General features: G+C 36.5%; 1 protein-coding gene across 6 annotated transcripts in view; it reads left to right on the top strand.

Moving 5' to 3' along the window:
- Nucleotides 1-14,462, top strand: part of lrp1aa (low density lipoprotein receptor-related protein 1Aa) — a 160,757-nt gene that overhangs the window by 90,941 nt on the left and 55,354 nt on the right. For all 6 annotated transcript variants that reach the window (XM_026240770.1, XM_026240764.1, XM_026240769.1 and 3 more), the window contains 15 exons: nt 760-891; nt 1,614-1,748; nt 1,851-1,980; nt 2,060-2,186; nt 3,001-3,152; nt 3,354-3,478; nt 4,057-4,431; nt 8,328-8,517; nt 8,705-8,909; nt 9,340-9,532; nt 10,200-10,325; nt 11,488-11,616; nt 11,691-11,810; nt 12,506-12,619; nt 13,908-14,057. In XM_026240770.1, coding sequence (XP_026096555.1) covers nt 760-891; nt 1,614-1,748; nt 1,851-1,980; nt 2,060-2,186; nt 3,001-3,152; nt 3,354-3,478; nt 4,057-4,431; nt 8,328-8,517; nt 8,705-8,909; nt 9,340-9,532; nt 10,200-10,325; nt 11,488-11,616; nt 11,691-11,810; nt 12,506-12,619; nt 13,908-14,057 — 2,403 coding nt within the window. The remainder of the gene's footprint in view (nt 1-759; nt 892-1,613; nt 1,749-1,850; nt 1,981-2,059; nt 2,187-3,000; nt 3,153-3,353; nt 3,479-4,056; nt 4,432-8,327; nt 8,518-8,704; nt 8,910-9,339; nt 9,533-10,199; nt 10,326-11,487; nt 11,617-11,690; nt 11,811-12,505; nt 12,620-13,907; nt 14,058-14,462) is intronic.

Here is a 14,462-nt window from a genome sequence, read left to right as displayed (position 1 = left end):
TTTTTGCTCAGAAGAACAAAAACAAAACTGCAATTAAATAAAACAGAAAACTTTTTGCATTTTTTGGCGGTTAAAACTACAACAGTTTAAAGCAGTATTGCACTTTCTTTTTATGCTTAAACACTTTTTCATCTTTGGCCCATATATATATCACACACAGTAAACTGGAACAGCATAAATGCATGGGGTGAATCCATGGCTCCTGCTTCAAGTCGGGATGTTTTTACAAGACAAATAATGAAACAGACACATTTCTCTTGCTATCTTTATAAATATAATTTTTAGTACACATAATTAGACTTCACAGTTTTTCTAATTTGCACAATTTATAACTTAGTTTTTTGACAAAGTAGAAATTCAGCAAGTACTCTTTGATCAAAATTGACGTTGAAGACGTACTGTATATAATGTGTATATAAAATAAAATGTATTTCAAGTAAATGCTGTTCTTTTGAACTTTCTATTTATCAAAGAATCCTGAAAAAATAAAAGTATCACGGTTTACATAAAATATGCAGCAACGTCTGTTTTCTGGAGTAATGATGCAAAAAATTCAACTTTGATCACAGCAATCAATTACATTTTAAAATAAATTACAGTTGAAAAAGGTATTACAATATTTATGTTATTATTGTTTTTACTTCAACTTTGGTGAGCAGACCTTCAAAACTTTGAACAGCAATGTATATTAAGACTAGTTTTGGAGGGAAATGAATGAATGAACATCCTGAAGCGTGGTGATTGCTGTGTTGGTTTCAGGTGTGGGCTCTTTCCTGCTGTACTCTGTTCATGAGGGCATCAGAGGAATCCCACTGGACCCCGCTGACAAATCCGATGCCCTTGTACCGGTCTCAGGAACATCACTCGCCGTCGGGATTGATTTTCATGCCGGTGGGTCTCAACACTGATGATTCATAATCCCCATGATTTCAGATAATATGATCAGGTGTTTAATTGGGCTGGAGAAGTCTGAAACAAATTACAAATAAGAGAAAAAATTTGTTTGTCTGTCAGTAAATTATATAAATATGTTCCAGTCTGGTTTTTGCTGTTGTAGTACATATATTTTGGCTTTTAAAGTCTCTTATATATGTTGTGATGTATGAACAAAAAAGGTAAACACAATTTACTTGATTTTTATCCTTGTATATTTAAAAAAAAATCATTATCTTGCCTGTAGTTTTACCTTTTTGAATGAATTTTATCATTATACACTAATAATTACTGGAAGCATTTTTTGTCTTGGCTTCATTCTGTTGTTTCTTCTTCCTCTTTTTTTTTTATTTGATATTTTTGAGTGAGTTCAGTAACATATTGTGGCTTATTTTTTTATGATATTCAAATAGGTATGAAGAATTGTAAAACTATTCTGGTTGCTGATATCTACTGGGATTCTGATATTGGGAAAACTGTTTCATGTTATATCTGTGATTATACTGTGTCATTTAGCATTGCTGGAATAACACCCAGTAACTATCTAACAGCCATAAAATGTATTATAAACATAAAAAAAAAAAAAAGAAATCCAGAACTGTAAAAGACTTGTTTTCCCCAGTAAACTGTCTTTAATCTTTCGAATAATTCATCCTTGTGTCCGTTCTGTTGTCATGTAGATAATGACACCATCTATTGGGTTGACATGGGTTTGAGCACCATCAGCAGAGCGAAGAGAGATCAGACGTGGAGAGAGGACATCATCACTAACGGCATCGGCCGCGTGGAGGGCATCGCTGTCGACTGGATCGCCGGTGAGTCTCAAACACAGACACTTTTGCCTCTTTCAGGTGCATTTAGAGCTGTATTACGATTCTGATGAGCAAAACCTTGTCTTGTTCCTCTGTGTGCTGTAGGAAACATCTACTGGACGGACCAGGGCTTCGATGTGATTGAGGTGGCCAGATTGAATGGCTCGTTTCGATATGTGGTCATCTCCCAAGGACTGGACAAGCCTCGGGCCATTACTGTACATCCTGAGAAAGGGTGAGATCTGAGTAACTTCCTGTCTTTGATTGAGGAATGAGTGAAGCAGCGCTCTCCTCATGGCTGGTTGTGTGTGCAGGTATCTGTTCTGGACCGAGTGGGGACAGTATCCACGCATAGAAAGATCTCGTCTGGATGGATCCAACAGAGCCGTGCTGGTGAACGTCAGCATTAGCTGGCCCAATGGCATCTCCATTGACTATCAGGTGCGCAGGGCACGTTTATGTCAACCCTGTGTCAGTCTCACAGTGCACATTGCTAAACGTATTATGCAATACTTTAGTAACCATAAAAGTACGTATTGCAACATATTGGATGAAATCCATTTTAATTAGATCACATTTTTTGTTCATTTCTGTATTCATTCATTCATTCATTCATTCATTTATGCATTTATTTATGATGTTTTTCTCACTTTGTCTACCTTTTCCATCTGCCACAGTTGTAAATGCAAACCAGTTAGCACCAGTGCTTAATAAAGCTGAAATTATGACATTTTCTCTTATAAATGAAGATGAACAATAATTAAATTAGATAATAAAGTTTGACAAGGCAAAACAGTCTGTTCAGAAAGTCAGAAGTAGATTTAGTATCTGGAAGTCTGAAGATTTAAGGTTTGAAGCAGTTTTAAAAGTTTGAAGTTTGAAGGATTTAAGACCTTATGAGACATCAAATTGATGGATGGATGGATAGATTGATGGATCATAAAAAAAATAGTGTTTAACGTGATAATAGCATGTTTCTAGCATGATTTAGTACATTGTTAGCATGTTTCTATCATGAATTCACACAATGCTTAGATGTTTTAGCATGTTTCTAGCATGATGTACAGTAGCACAATTGCTAACATGTTTCCACTGCTTACTAGAGTTTGGAGAAAAAGTTGCATATTACATGAAGATGTGCACTAGAAATTTCAAGCTAATTTCTCTTATTAACTGACAAGTTGTTATAGACGATAATAAAAAATAAAAAAAAAACCACAAGACTAAATTTGTGATCATGGTCTGTGTCCTGTAGGAGGGTCTGCTGTACTGGTGTGACGCACGCATGGATAAGATTGAGCGCATTAACGTGGAGACTGGCGAGAACAGAGAGGTGGTGCTTTCCAGCAACAACATGGACATGTTCTCTGTATCTGTGTTTGAGAGCTACATATACTGGAGCGACCGGTCAGTGCAAGCTTGTACACATCAAACTATTCATTCCTCATCGCCAATATGATGTTTAATCTACAGCATTGAGTTTTGTTCAACCAGCTGAAGTGTCCAATTTCTATATGTTAAAAGTATTATATAGAACTATGCATATGTAAATTGGACATCGCAATGATTATTTTATTTATATCTAAAAAAAACATGTTATTTCTTTAGGACTCATGCGAATGGTTCAATAAAGCGTGGCAGTAAAGATAATGCAACTGATTCGGTGAGTCTGAGGACAGGCATCGGTGTCCAACTCAAAGACATCAAGGTCTTCAACAGAGCGCGTCAACAAGGTGAGTCTTTATTGACTTTGTTCTTGCAAGAATTAAAAAAAATAAAATAACACAAAATAAATTATCCAGAGACATGTTTATATTTACCTTTTTTTTATTTTTTTTACTATATATATATATATATATATATATATATATATATATATATATATATGTGTGTGTGTGTGTGTGTGTGTGTGTGTGCGTGTGTGTGTGTGTGTGTGTGTGTGTGTGTGTGTGTGTGTGTGTGTTGGCTGTATGTATCTATTTATTTTTATTGACTGAATAATATAATACATAAATGTTAAACTCATTGTATTTTGCTACTTGCCAAGGCAATAATTTCTCATTTTCATTTCGTTTAAACTGATGTTACTAAAATAAATACAATTAATGCTTATATATATATTTATAAAATATCTAGACATAAAAATACCAAAATATTGCTAAAACTTTAATCAAACTCAAAACGGAAAATACAAAAATAAATACAAATTCAAAATGTATAACTCAAAATAACAGCATTGAGTCAATGAACTCGATTCATATTTGTCTTAGTTGCAGTATTTCTTAAACACTTCAATCCTATCTCTCTGCAGGAACTAACATCTGCAAGAACAACAACGGCGGCTGCCAGCAGCTGTGTCTTTACCGGGGTAACGGACAGCGAACGTGTGCTTGCGCTCACGGGATGCTAGCGGAGGACGGTCAGAGTTGCCGTGATTACGACGGATACCTGCTGTATTCAGAACGTACAATATTAAAGAGCGTGCACTTATCAGACGAATACAACCTCAACGCACCCATCAAACCATTTGAGGATCCTGACCACATGAAGAACGTCATCGCGCTAACGTTCGATTACCGCGGAGGCGGCGGAAAAGGAGCCAATCGGATCTTCTACAGCGACATCCACTTTGGAAATATTCAGCAGATCAATGATGACGGATCCGACCGGAAGACAGTGGTCGAGAGTGAGTTTCTACCTTAATTCTCTTTTATTTTCTCTAATCCTTTTTTGTTTGTTTCGCTTTTCTTACGGCTAGGTGAATACTTGATGTACTAAAATAACTGGAACTAAAACTGACATAAAATTAATAAATACAATATAGAAAAATAATAAAAAAGACAAAAACACACAGCAGAATTCTTAAAAGATTACCAAAAATAAAAATGATAAAGGAAAATTTTACTTAATTAAAAATATCCCTGGTAAAAAAAGCATTATATTTACAATACATGTATTTCAAACTAAGCATAGTTCAAATCTGTTAGCACATATACTGTTAATATATTAATATAAATATTATTAATATACTACGGATGCTAGTTCATTAAAATTGTTTATCTAATCTATTACGATGTTGATTAATTAATCTAATTAATGGCAAAAACATTTGACTGTGAAAATACACACACAAGATTATTTAAAGCTGTTTTTGTGTTAAATGAGATCATTTGAGAAACATCTCAGTATTTTTTGTTCAAACAATGAAAGTCTTTGGTAACTAAAACAGCTTTAGTCTTCAGAATACCTTTTTTTATGTGCCACAAAAAAAAAAAAAAAATGGTTTGAAACGACATGAGGCTGAATAAATAACTTTTTGGAGGTGAACTATCCCTGTGATGTTTATGATTATTAGTAGTAAAAGTATTAGTAGTAGTATTTATTTTTATGAAATTATACTCTAAATAAGAAACTAAATCTGCCAGCAGGCGGTGGTAAATGTCTTAATTCGATTCGTTTATTCATTTAACTAAATGGCTCTCTCTATGAATGGGCATTTGAATCATTGATTCACATGATTTGTTCAAAACGCCGATTCATTCAGAAACGAAACACTGCTGTGTTGCTCAACAGTTGCTCTTGCTTTAAAGGAAATATGTTCTCTGCAAAATTGAGCAAAAACATATAGTATTGTGTTTAAAATAACAATTAATCATGAGCTGGTTGAAAATCGATTCAAATATGTGATGATTCAGAGGTTTGATTCCAGCACTAACTCTCCATTACCAGCTCACAGCTAGAGAGAAAACAGCACAAATCCAGTGGACACACAATCAAACCGGACTGGGAAGTCTGAAGTCACGGCCAGTTCCTTTCTGAAAGCACAATAAACTCATTCTTTCATAAAACATTTGGCTCAAACAGCAGGAGAACTGAGCAAAGAAGGATGTGCGTATCTGTTTATTCTTCTGTTGCCACAAACACCATATGAATGAAGGGTAATTATGATAATTGCAAACTCTCCACCAAAATGCCTCCTGAAGGAATGTTGACTTCCTTTTGCTGAAGTGAAAAAGTTGTTCTGTCTGAAACAACAATCGAAACCAGATGAACCAGAACTGCTTTGGGTTTATTTACTCTTATTTTAGGCAGGACTGTGGTTTTGAACAATAGTGTTTGGATTTATAGATACTGCCCAGCACAAATATACTGTATTATCCTTTTTTTTTTTTACTTTAAAGTTTAGTTTGTTTAGTTATAAAGTTATATAGTATAGTTTGTTTAGGTGTAGTAGACCCTGTCAAGACCCTGAAATATAGTCATGTAGTCTTCATTTACTAGTATTATCCAGCAATTATAAGACTAATGGCAAAAAAAAAAAAAAAAAAAAAAAAAAAAAGAAGATTTGTTTGTTTGTTTTTGCAGTTAAGCTGTTTCCATCATTTTCAATATGTATTCTTTTAGGCTTTTTTATTTCTTACCATGTGTTTTTCATTAAACTGGTTATGAACCATTATTTAATTCAAGTCAGGCGTAAATCTAGCATTTCAGTTCTTACATTCTACACATCTGTCTTTGAACCGTCATCAGTAATGAATGAACGAACAAACAATGAACAATTTGTTTTCAATTTCAATTTCAAGTTTTTTTTAGGGTTGTTTTGGCCAGATATATTTGACCCATGACTAACACGCGTATTTGGATATTGCATGTAAACATGGTGCAAAATAGAGCACCACTCTACACAACAAGCTAGTTCCACATGGATGTGAAGCTTTTCTGCAGACTTCCTTCACGCTCAGTCAAATCTTACCTGTCCCGAACCATTAACTCAAGTTTATTCATCACAGTTTTAGTGTTTGGCATTTCATTTATTTATTTATTTTTTTCATTATTTTTTTTTCATTACTTTATCATAGTTGCGCTCGGTTTTGTTATTTCTATTTGTTAAAGGGATAGTTCACCCCAGATTAAATCTCTCACCATATACTCACCCCAATGTTGTGTTAAACCTGTTTGACTGACTTTCTTCTGTGAAACATGAAAACAGAAATTCTGAAGAATATCCTTGTTGCTCTTTCTTACAGTTGTAGAAGGTGACTGCTGATCACCTAAACCTACAGAAATATTGCCTTAATTTGTGCATTAAAATCAAGTCATATTCCATATGATTTATTATGCATTTTTCTACATTTTTTACTTTGTGCATCACCAAGACACATGAGAACCAATGCTATTTGAGATTAAACAGATGTATATGCTGCACTGAATGTGAAGTCACATTGTGAACGTGCTATTATTGTAACAACACATTAAACATTAACTAAAGCATAAAGAATTGACAGTATTGTTTGCACACATTGTGTAGTAGTACTTTTATTTCAGGACAGCAGGTTTCCATAACGAAAGCAGTTTCTCATGGTTTTTGTTGATAGGCCTATATGTTTAAATTCTATAAACATTATCCAAAATATGTAAATTTTTTGTTTATTTTTGCATGTTTCTGTCAACATAAATGTTGTTGACAAATATTTAGTGCAGTTTGAGACATAACATGAAGAAATATTAATTCAGTTTAAATGATATTTCCTTCAAAAGTTAAAAACATTAACAAATTTATGATGGTAAATATTTTGATTAGATTTTATGATCTTTAGTGTAAAGGGCAGAAAGAATGAAAATTCTTGTTAATAGCAAGATTTAGGCTTTGTGGTATATAGAATAATTTAAATAAAATATAAAGAATTCCTAGAATTCTAATATAATTACATTTTGGAATTTTTGTTTTTTAGTCTCTCTCTCACTCTAAAATGTATAGATATATGTTTCCAAAGTCAATGGGTAGTCAAGTTAAATAATCACAATCTCAATACTGACCAAGCAGACCAACCGAGCAGCTCAACGGCCTGTGATGAATTCCATAAAAATTTTGTCTAGGATTTAAAAAATGTTTAGGGCCCTATCATACACCCGGTGCAATGCGGCACAAGGCGCTCATTTTCCCCGTCCTGCCCGTGTTGTTTAAATATAAATGCATCCTTGTCCATTTGTGCACCCATGGGCATGCTGGTCTAAGAAAGTGGTGTGTTCAGGTGCATTGTTGGCACATTGCTATTCTGAGGAACTGAAAATAGACTGCACTATAGACCAACTCAAACCTGGTCTAAAGTCTGGTGCAATATTTTTTCTTTGTTATTTAAAGAGCGTGTTAGTAATATGCGGCAATAGTGCAGAATGCGTGCACACTTTGCTTATTACACACACAGGGACACGCAGCAGCACACAAACTGTTTTTTTAATGATAAATTACATTCTGCCCTGTATGTAGCAAACCCGCCATTGCATGAGCGCAACTAGCTTTTAAAGGGGATGGAAGATGAGACTCTAATTGGTTTATTGCATGTTACACCCAATTTCACTTACCCTTGTGTCGTTCCAAACACCAATTTCTCATTAAGAGAATAGAAACAACCCTTTAGAACATGTGCCGGGCATGCTGACCATTTTCCCATCATTAAACTAGTAGAAGTGGATTCTGACACGCCCTGGGTGCACCTGCGCTGTGTGCTTTAGATCATGTGCTTAAATCGCTAAAATAGGGCCCTTCGTTTTTGAATCATTCCCTTATGTTTCTGTCTGCAGACGTTGGGTCAGTGGAGGGGTTGGCGTATCATCGGGCCTGGGACGCTTTATTCTGGACAAGTTACACCACATCCACCATCACCCGTCACACTGTGGACCAGAGCCGCTGGGGGGCTTTCGACCGGGACACTGTGGTCACCATGTCAGGAGATGACCACCCACGGGCCTTCGTTCTGGATGAATGTCAGAAGTGAGATTCTCATTTCGCAACAAACTCATTATTTCAACATTCAAAACAGTATAATATTCACATTCACTAACTGTTCCCTTTTGAAAGGGATGTCTTGTTCCTTTCAGGATGCCGCTACTAGGAAGACGTGAAGATGATATCACACACACACTTTGCCATTGACTCACATTCCTCTGGTTTTCCCCAGCTTAATGTTTTGGACCAACTGGAATGAGCAGTCACCCAGTATCATGCGCGCCCAGCTGTCTGGAGCCAATGTCCTGGTGATCATCGGCAGTGACGTCCGCACTCCCAATGGACTCGCCATCGACCATCGTGCCGAGAAGCTCTATTTCTCAGATGCTACGCTTGATAAGATTGAGCGCTGCGAGTATGACGGCTCCCATCGTTATGTAAGTCAAAACTTGCACTCATGAGTGTCCGTTTTGCTTGCATTTTAATAGCTTATAGAAATCTCACTCCAAAAATGTGCTGTACGTCAATGATAATATTAATAATGTTCAGTAGATGATAGCTTAATTTTAATTTGTGGTTGAATTAGGGTGAATGGCGGTATTAGTTTTAGTTTAATTGTGCAGGGCCATCTTGAATTTAGGGGCATTTTAGTGGGATTTTTACCAAACCTGCTGTACAGTAAACATCACACATATTCTGATTGACAGGGCCCTAAATAGGTGTTTTCCCCTAACTACTGCATAATTCCAGCCAAAATGTTCAGAAGAAGAAGTTAATTTGTTCTCAGATGGAAAAATCAAAATGGTGAACTTTTGAAACATTTCAACAAACCAAACGGTTTCTTTCTATCTGTTTTGGCGTCTGTAGGTGGTTTTGAAGAATGAGCCAGTGCATCCTTTCGGTTTGGCCGTGTATGGTGACCACATCTTCTGGACAGACTGGGTCCGCAGAGCCGTCCTCAGAGCCGACAAATATGTTGGTGGAGACATGAAGGTGTTAAGAGCTGATATTCCACAACAGCCAATGGGGATCGTCGCTGTGGCCAATGACACAAATAGCTGTGAGTGAACGGCCAAGCATGGTCAAGAGTACTGTAAATCAACTGTGTGAGAGAGCGTTTGCCTTACACTGCCCTGTCATCTCAACCATGTAATTATGTGCCAAAAGTAATCTGTGATTGTCACGGAACCAAGAAAAACTCTAGAACACTTGGGAATGACACAATCAATATCTTTCATCATGCTTATCTGAGTGTGATAGAAGCAATTCTCAAGCACTCAATCCCCCAAAGACAGCATCTCGGCCTGCTCTGAAGCCCCCGTTTACTGTCCTCCCAACTATAACGTTAACCCAAACAAAACCCAACAAAGAACCATAGCAGCTAGATTTTTAGAAACTAAGTTTTTTTTAACTTAGTTAAAAAGTCTAACTAACTAAGTTAGAAACTTAGGGACTTCTACAGCTTGGCAATGCAGAAACTTTCATCTGCACACCACGGTGAGAACTACTGTTTGAGTGTTTACATCTGTGTTCTGTCAAGGAAATAATTGTCTGTAAATATGTGTGCAAGTGGGTAGTGAATGTTAAGTGGGTTATTTGTATCTGTTTGTGTTTCATGAATGGCTGCATAACGAGCACACATTATGCTTCTCGTGACTTCTCAATGTCAAGAGCTTCTGGGGATGATCGATTCCTGTGTGTGTGTGTGTGTGTGTGTGTGTGTGCAGGTGAGTTCTCGCCCTGTCGGGTGAATAATGGAGGCTGTCAGGATCTGTGTCTGCTCACATCAGAAGGACGGGTCAACTGTAGCTGCCGCGGAGAGAGGAAACTGCTGGAGGACAACACCTGCATAGGTGAGACACCACCAACCAATCAATCACAGACTTCATACAACATATATCTGCTTATGCAAGTATTCTCGTTAAAATACAGTGTTAACAGTTAACTGATCGCATGGAGATGAACAGAGTCTCAAAGCAAGAGGCAGGTTTGAATGTTTCTGCTCAAAAGCCAAGTGACAATAGCGAGTAAATTATATCACTGATATGATCCAAGACTGGAAATCTCATTCATCTCTGGGTGATTTGGTGAAATAAACACTCTTATTAAAGGGATAGTTCACAAAATGGAAATTGTCATATTTGAATTGTCGTATTGTAAAAACTAGGGCTGCTTCAGACTTTTCTAGACTGTTGAGCCTTGACAGTTTTGAATCATGATGTATAACTCTATAACAGCAAAGATGACAGCATATTTGAAGTTGTTTTCTCTGTTATCAGGAAGAAAATGCCTCCGTGTCGTTGCAGTATTGCACTGATAGCTTGCACGCTCCGCACAAACATTGGATATGCAGCTAATAGCACACATTTATCCAGGCTGATGTTAGAGCAAACAGCCGTGTAAAGTTGCTATTACTTACGTGTTTCAACAGTAAGCTATATTTGGGGTCAATTAATGATTTCCTGCCTGATATATTGTAATTACCTCAAATACTAGCTGTTAAACATCTGTCCATCGTGGACATGGACAGGTTTTTTCTGCGATTAACCAATATCTTTTTAGTTGTAGCAGCCCCTGTTAAAAGTCTTCAAAACTCATCTAAAAGTCATCTTTGAAACCCAAATGAAGGTACTTTTACTTATAGTCTTCAGTTTGGTCTTTTATTCACACTTATCGAAGAGCAGACAAAGGGCACAGAGAAGCTCGGATGTGTTTGCTCTTTTTTTATCAATTGTTGAAACCCCTTCGGCGCCACTCAGAAAAATATCTCTAATATAATAAAATGTCTGCATTTAATTGTGTTGATATCCTAAAGCTGATACTAATCTTTAACATTGTAAAGTGTTACAGTGTTAAAGACACTGTAAAAGGGTAAACACTGGTCTTTTGACAAAATATCACTACATGGCTGTACATGAAAAGGTAGTGATCATGCTACAAGCAGGAATATATATTGGCTAGCATGTTGTATGTTAACATATTGTATGTTAATAGCTGTCATCTTGTGTCTCTCAGCTCAGAACACGTCGTGCAGCAGTATGGATGAGTTTGAGTGTGGGAATGGAGACTGCATCAAATACACACTTACCTGTGACGGCATGGCCCACTGCAAAGACAAGTCAGACGAGAAGCAGTCCTATTGCAGTGAGTGTGATATTCTGAATGTTCACAGCTCTTCTGAAGGCCTGCCACTCTTATCGCTCTGTGTTTGTGTCCAGCTAACCGTGTATGTAAGAAAGGCTATAAGCGCTGTGTGAACGGACGCTGTGTCGGCCACAGTTCCTGGTGTAACGCGCGAGATGATTGTGGGGATAACTCCGATGAACTTTTCTGTAATGGTAAGTCCATCTGTTCATACACATTGTATTATATTAGAATCTTCAAATATCTATAGCTATAGAATTATATAGCTTTCAAATGTTCTGATGTTGTACAGTTTGGTTTTCCCCTTCCTGCCCTGTTGCAGCGGGTTCTGTTGTTGTTAAGCCTGCTAAAAACATCAAATGAAACACGAAAAGTCAGTACTTTATGGGTGAACCATTATGTCTCACCCCAAAATAAAATATGAAATTAGAAACTATAATGATTCGTAACATTTGGTCGGTTTCATTGTCAAGTGGCTGGAATGTATGCGTGACTGTAGAATATTGTTTGACTAATCTGATGCGGATGTTTTTCAGCAGCTGAATTTATGAAAAACATACAGTATGTCATTTTTAGTTTTAAATAAAAAAAGAAAAATGAATGAGTGAGTGGATGAATGAATTAATTAATTTAAAAATGAATGAATTAACTAATTAATTAATTCATAAAAAAATAACATTGTAAATGTTAAGTAATCATTTGCAGAATAGAATGAAGTCACCATTGAGAACATTGAGAACTATCAAAAAACAATGGTTAGGACCATTGTTGCGGTCCTAAAATGTTTTATTATTATTGTTATTATTATTATTAGTAGTACTATTCGTATTTATTTCTTTAGCACAGGATTTTGTGAGTTTATACACTTTTTGTACTGTATGTGTTCCAGCAACCCTGTGCACAGCAGATCAGTTTCAGTGCAGAGATGGATTATGTGTGTCAAACTCCAGTCGCTGTAACCAGGTGCTGGACTGTGAGGATGCCAGCGATGAAATGAACTGCTGTAAGTTTGTTCATTAAATCCTCATGAAATCAAAATGTACAATATGTATTTTGTTATCGCACATTGTTAGCCTTAAGTTGAACATTTAAGCTGTGCAAATTAATCCACTGAAAAAAATAATTGTTTGTGATGTAATCTTTAATCAAAATCAGATCCTTTGCTTTCTCTCTGGAATGGTGTTCCTTCTCTGATGATGTCAGTTTGAAGGCTCGGGCAGAATATGCTTAACAACGACCCTCCAGCTGTTAGACTGCTGCAAGTGAGACATGAGAGGAGGAGCACAAAAATAAAAAAAAAACACCCTCTATTCAATATTATGTCACCGTACTTAAATAAAGGCGGCAGCAACTTCCGGGTCAAACAGACTTTAATTAATTGATTTATTCACATGTAGATGAATAATACTATTTAGCCTTTTACTCAAAGTTCAGATTTGGATTAGTAAATGTACATATGACATGCTGTTGATTACAAAAAGCAATGATTTTAACATCCCTCAGTTTATAAAAATAAATAACCAAAACATACATGGTAACAAGAGATTCCTTGAATGCATATACAGTACTGTACCGTTCTTTGATTTCTTAAAGGGATCACCCAAAAATGTAAATTCTGTAAATTAGTTACTCACCCCTGTGTTGTTCCAAACCCAAAGACATCCACTCATTTTCAGAACACAAATTAAGATATTTTTGATCCATTACGAGAGCTTTCTGACACTCCATAGACAGCAAGGATATTACCATGATCAACGCACAGAAACGTAACAAGGAAATCAGTAAAATAGTCAACATAATTTATTCAGCATTTCTTCTCCCTAATTTACTGTTTTCCGCCATTTTGGAGAGTACCCCAGAATGTAATCAATGTAATCAACATGGTTTATGTTCAGCCTGCACATTCTAAACAACAGTGTAAACAACACTGATTATTACGGTAACTCAGAGGAGAAGAACTGCTGAATAAATTATATTATTATATTATTGTTTTCTTTGCACACAGAAAGCATTCTCGTAGCTTCGTAAAATTATAGTTCAACCTCTGATGTCACATGGACTGTTTTACTGATGCCTTTGCTACGTTTTTTATGCATTTATCATGATAATATCCTTGCTATCTATGAAGGGTCAGAAAGCTCTCAGATTTCATAAAAAATATCTTCACTTGTGTTCCGAAGATGAACGAAGGTATTATGGGTTTGAAACAACATGAGGAATAATTAATGACAATATTTTCATTTTTGGGTAAACTTCTCCTTTGAGCCTTTGTCGTATTTCTTGTTTTTCAGCGGCCTTTGATTGTTCCAGTTATTTCCGTCTGGGTGTGAAAGGCGGGACCTATCAGCGGTGTGAGTACACTACGCTGTGTTATGCTCCATCATGGATCTGTGATGGCGCAAACGACTGTGGAGACTATTCAGATGAGAGGAACTGCCCAGGTGAGCACATGCATACTTCAGCTGTAAGTTGCATTTTAGACCCTGTGAAATGTCTGGGTCCTCCCTGAAGGAGGGAACGGAGATGTCAAGTTGGATGACTGACAAATTTGGATCTTATTCTTACTTAGAGAGATAATACACTTTGAGTGTAAACTAAACAATCCAATACACATTGGTATTTGATTATTGGATCCAACTGCTGCTGATCACAGCGTGAGTATAAATAGGCAGCAGGTGCAGCGCATATTCAGGTTTTCACTGAATGAACCAGCTGCTCAGCAGTGGTACACCAACCGTGGTGACAGGACGTGACGTCTCCATTCCCTCTTTCAGGGAACAAGGGTTACATGCGTAACTGAGATGTTCCCTTTCAATCGGTCACTCTCAACATCACATTGGATGACT

This window comes from Carassius auratus, linkage group LG36F (assembly GCF_003368295.1).
Source record: "Carassius auratus strain Wakin linkage group LG36F, ASM336829v1, whole genome shotgun sequence".
In the NCBI taxonomy this organism is placed as follows: Eukaryota; Metazoa; Chordata; class Actinopteri; order Cypriniformes; family Cyprinidae; genus Carassius; species Carassius auratus.
Note: the sequence above shows the minus strand (reverse complement) of the source record. Positions and strands in the feature narration are given on the sequence as shown.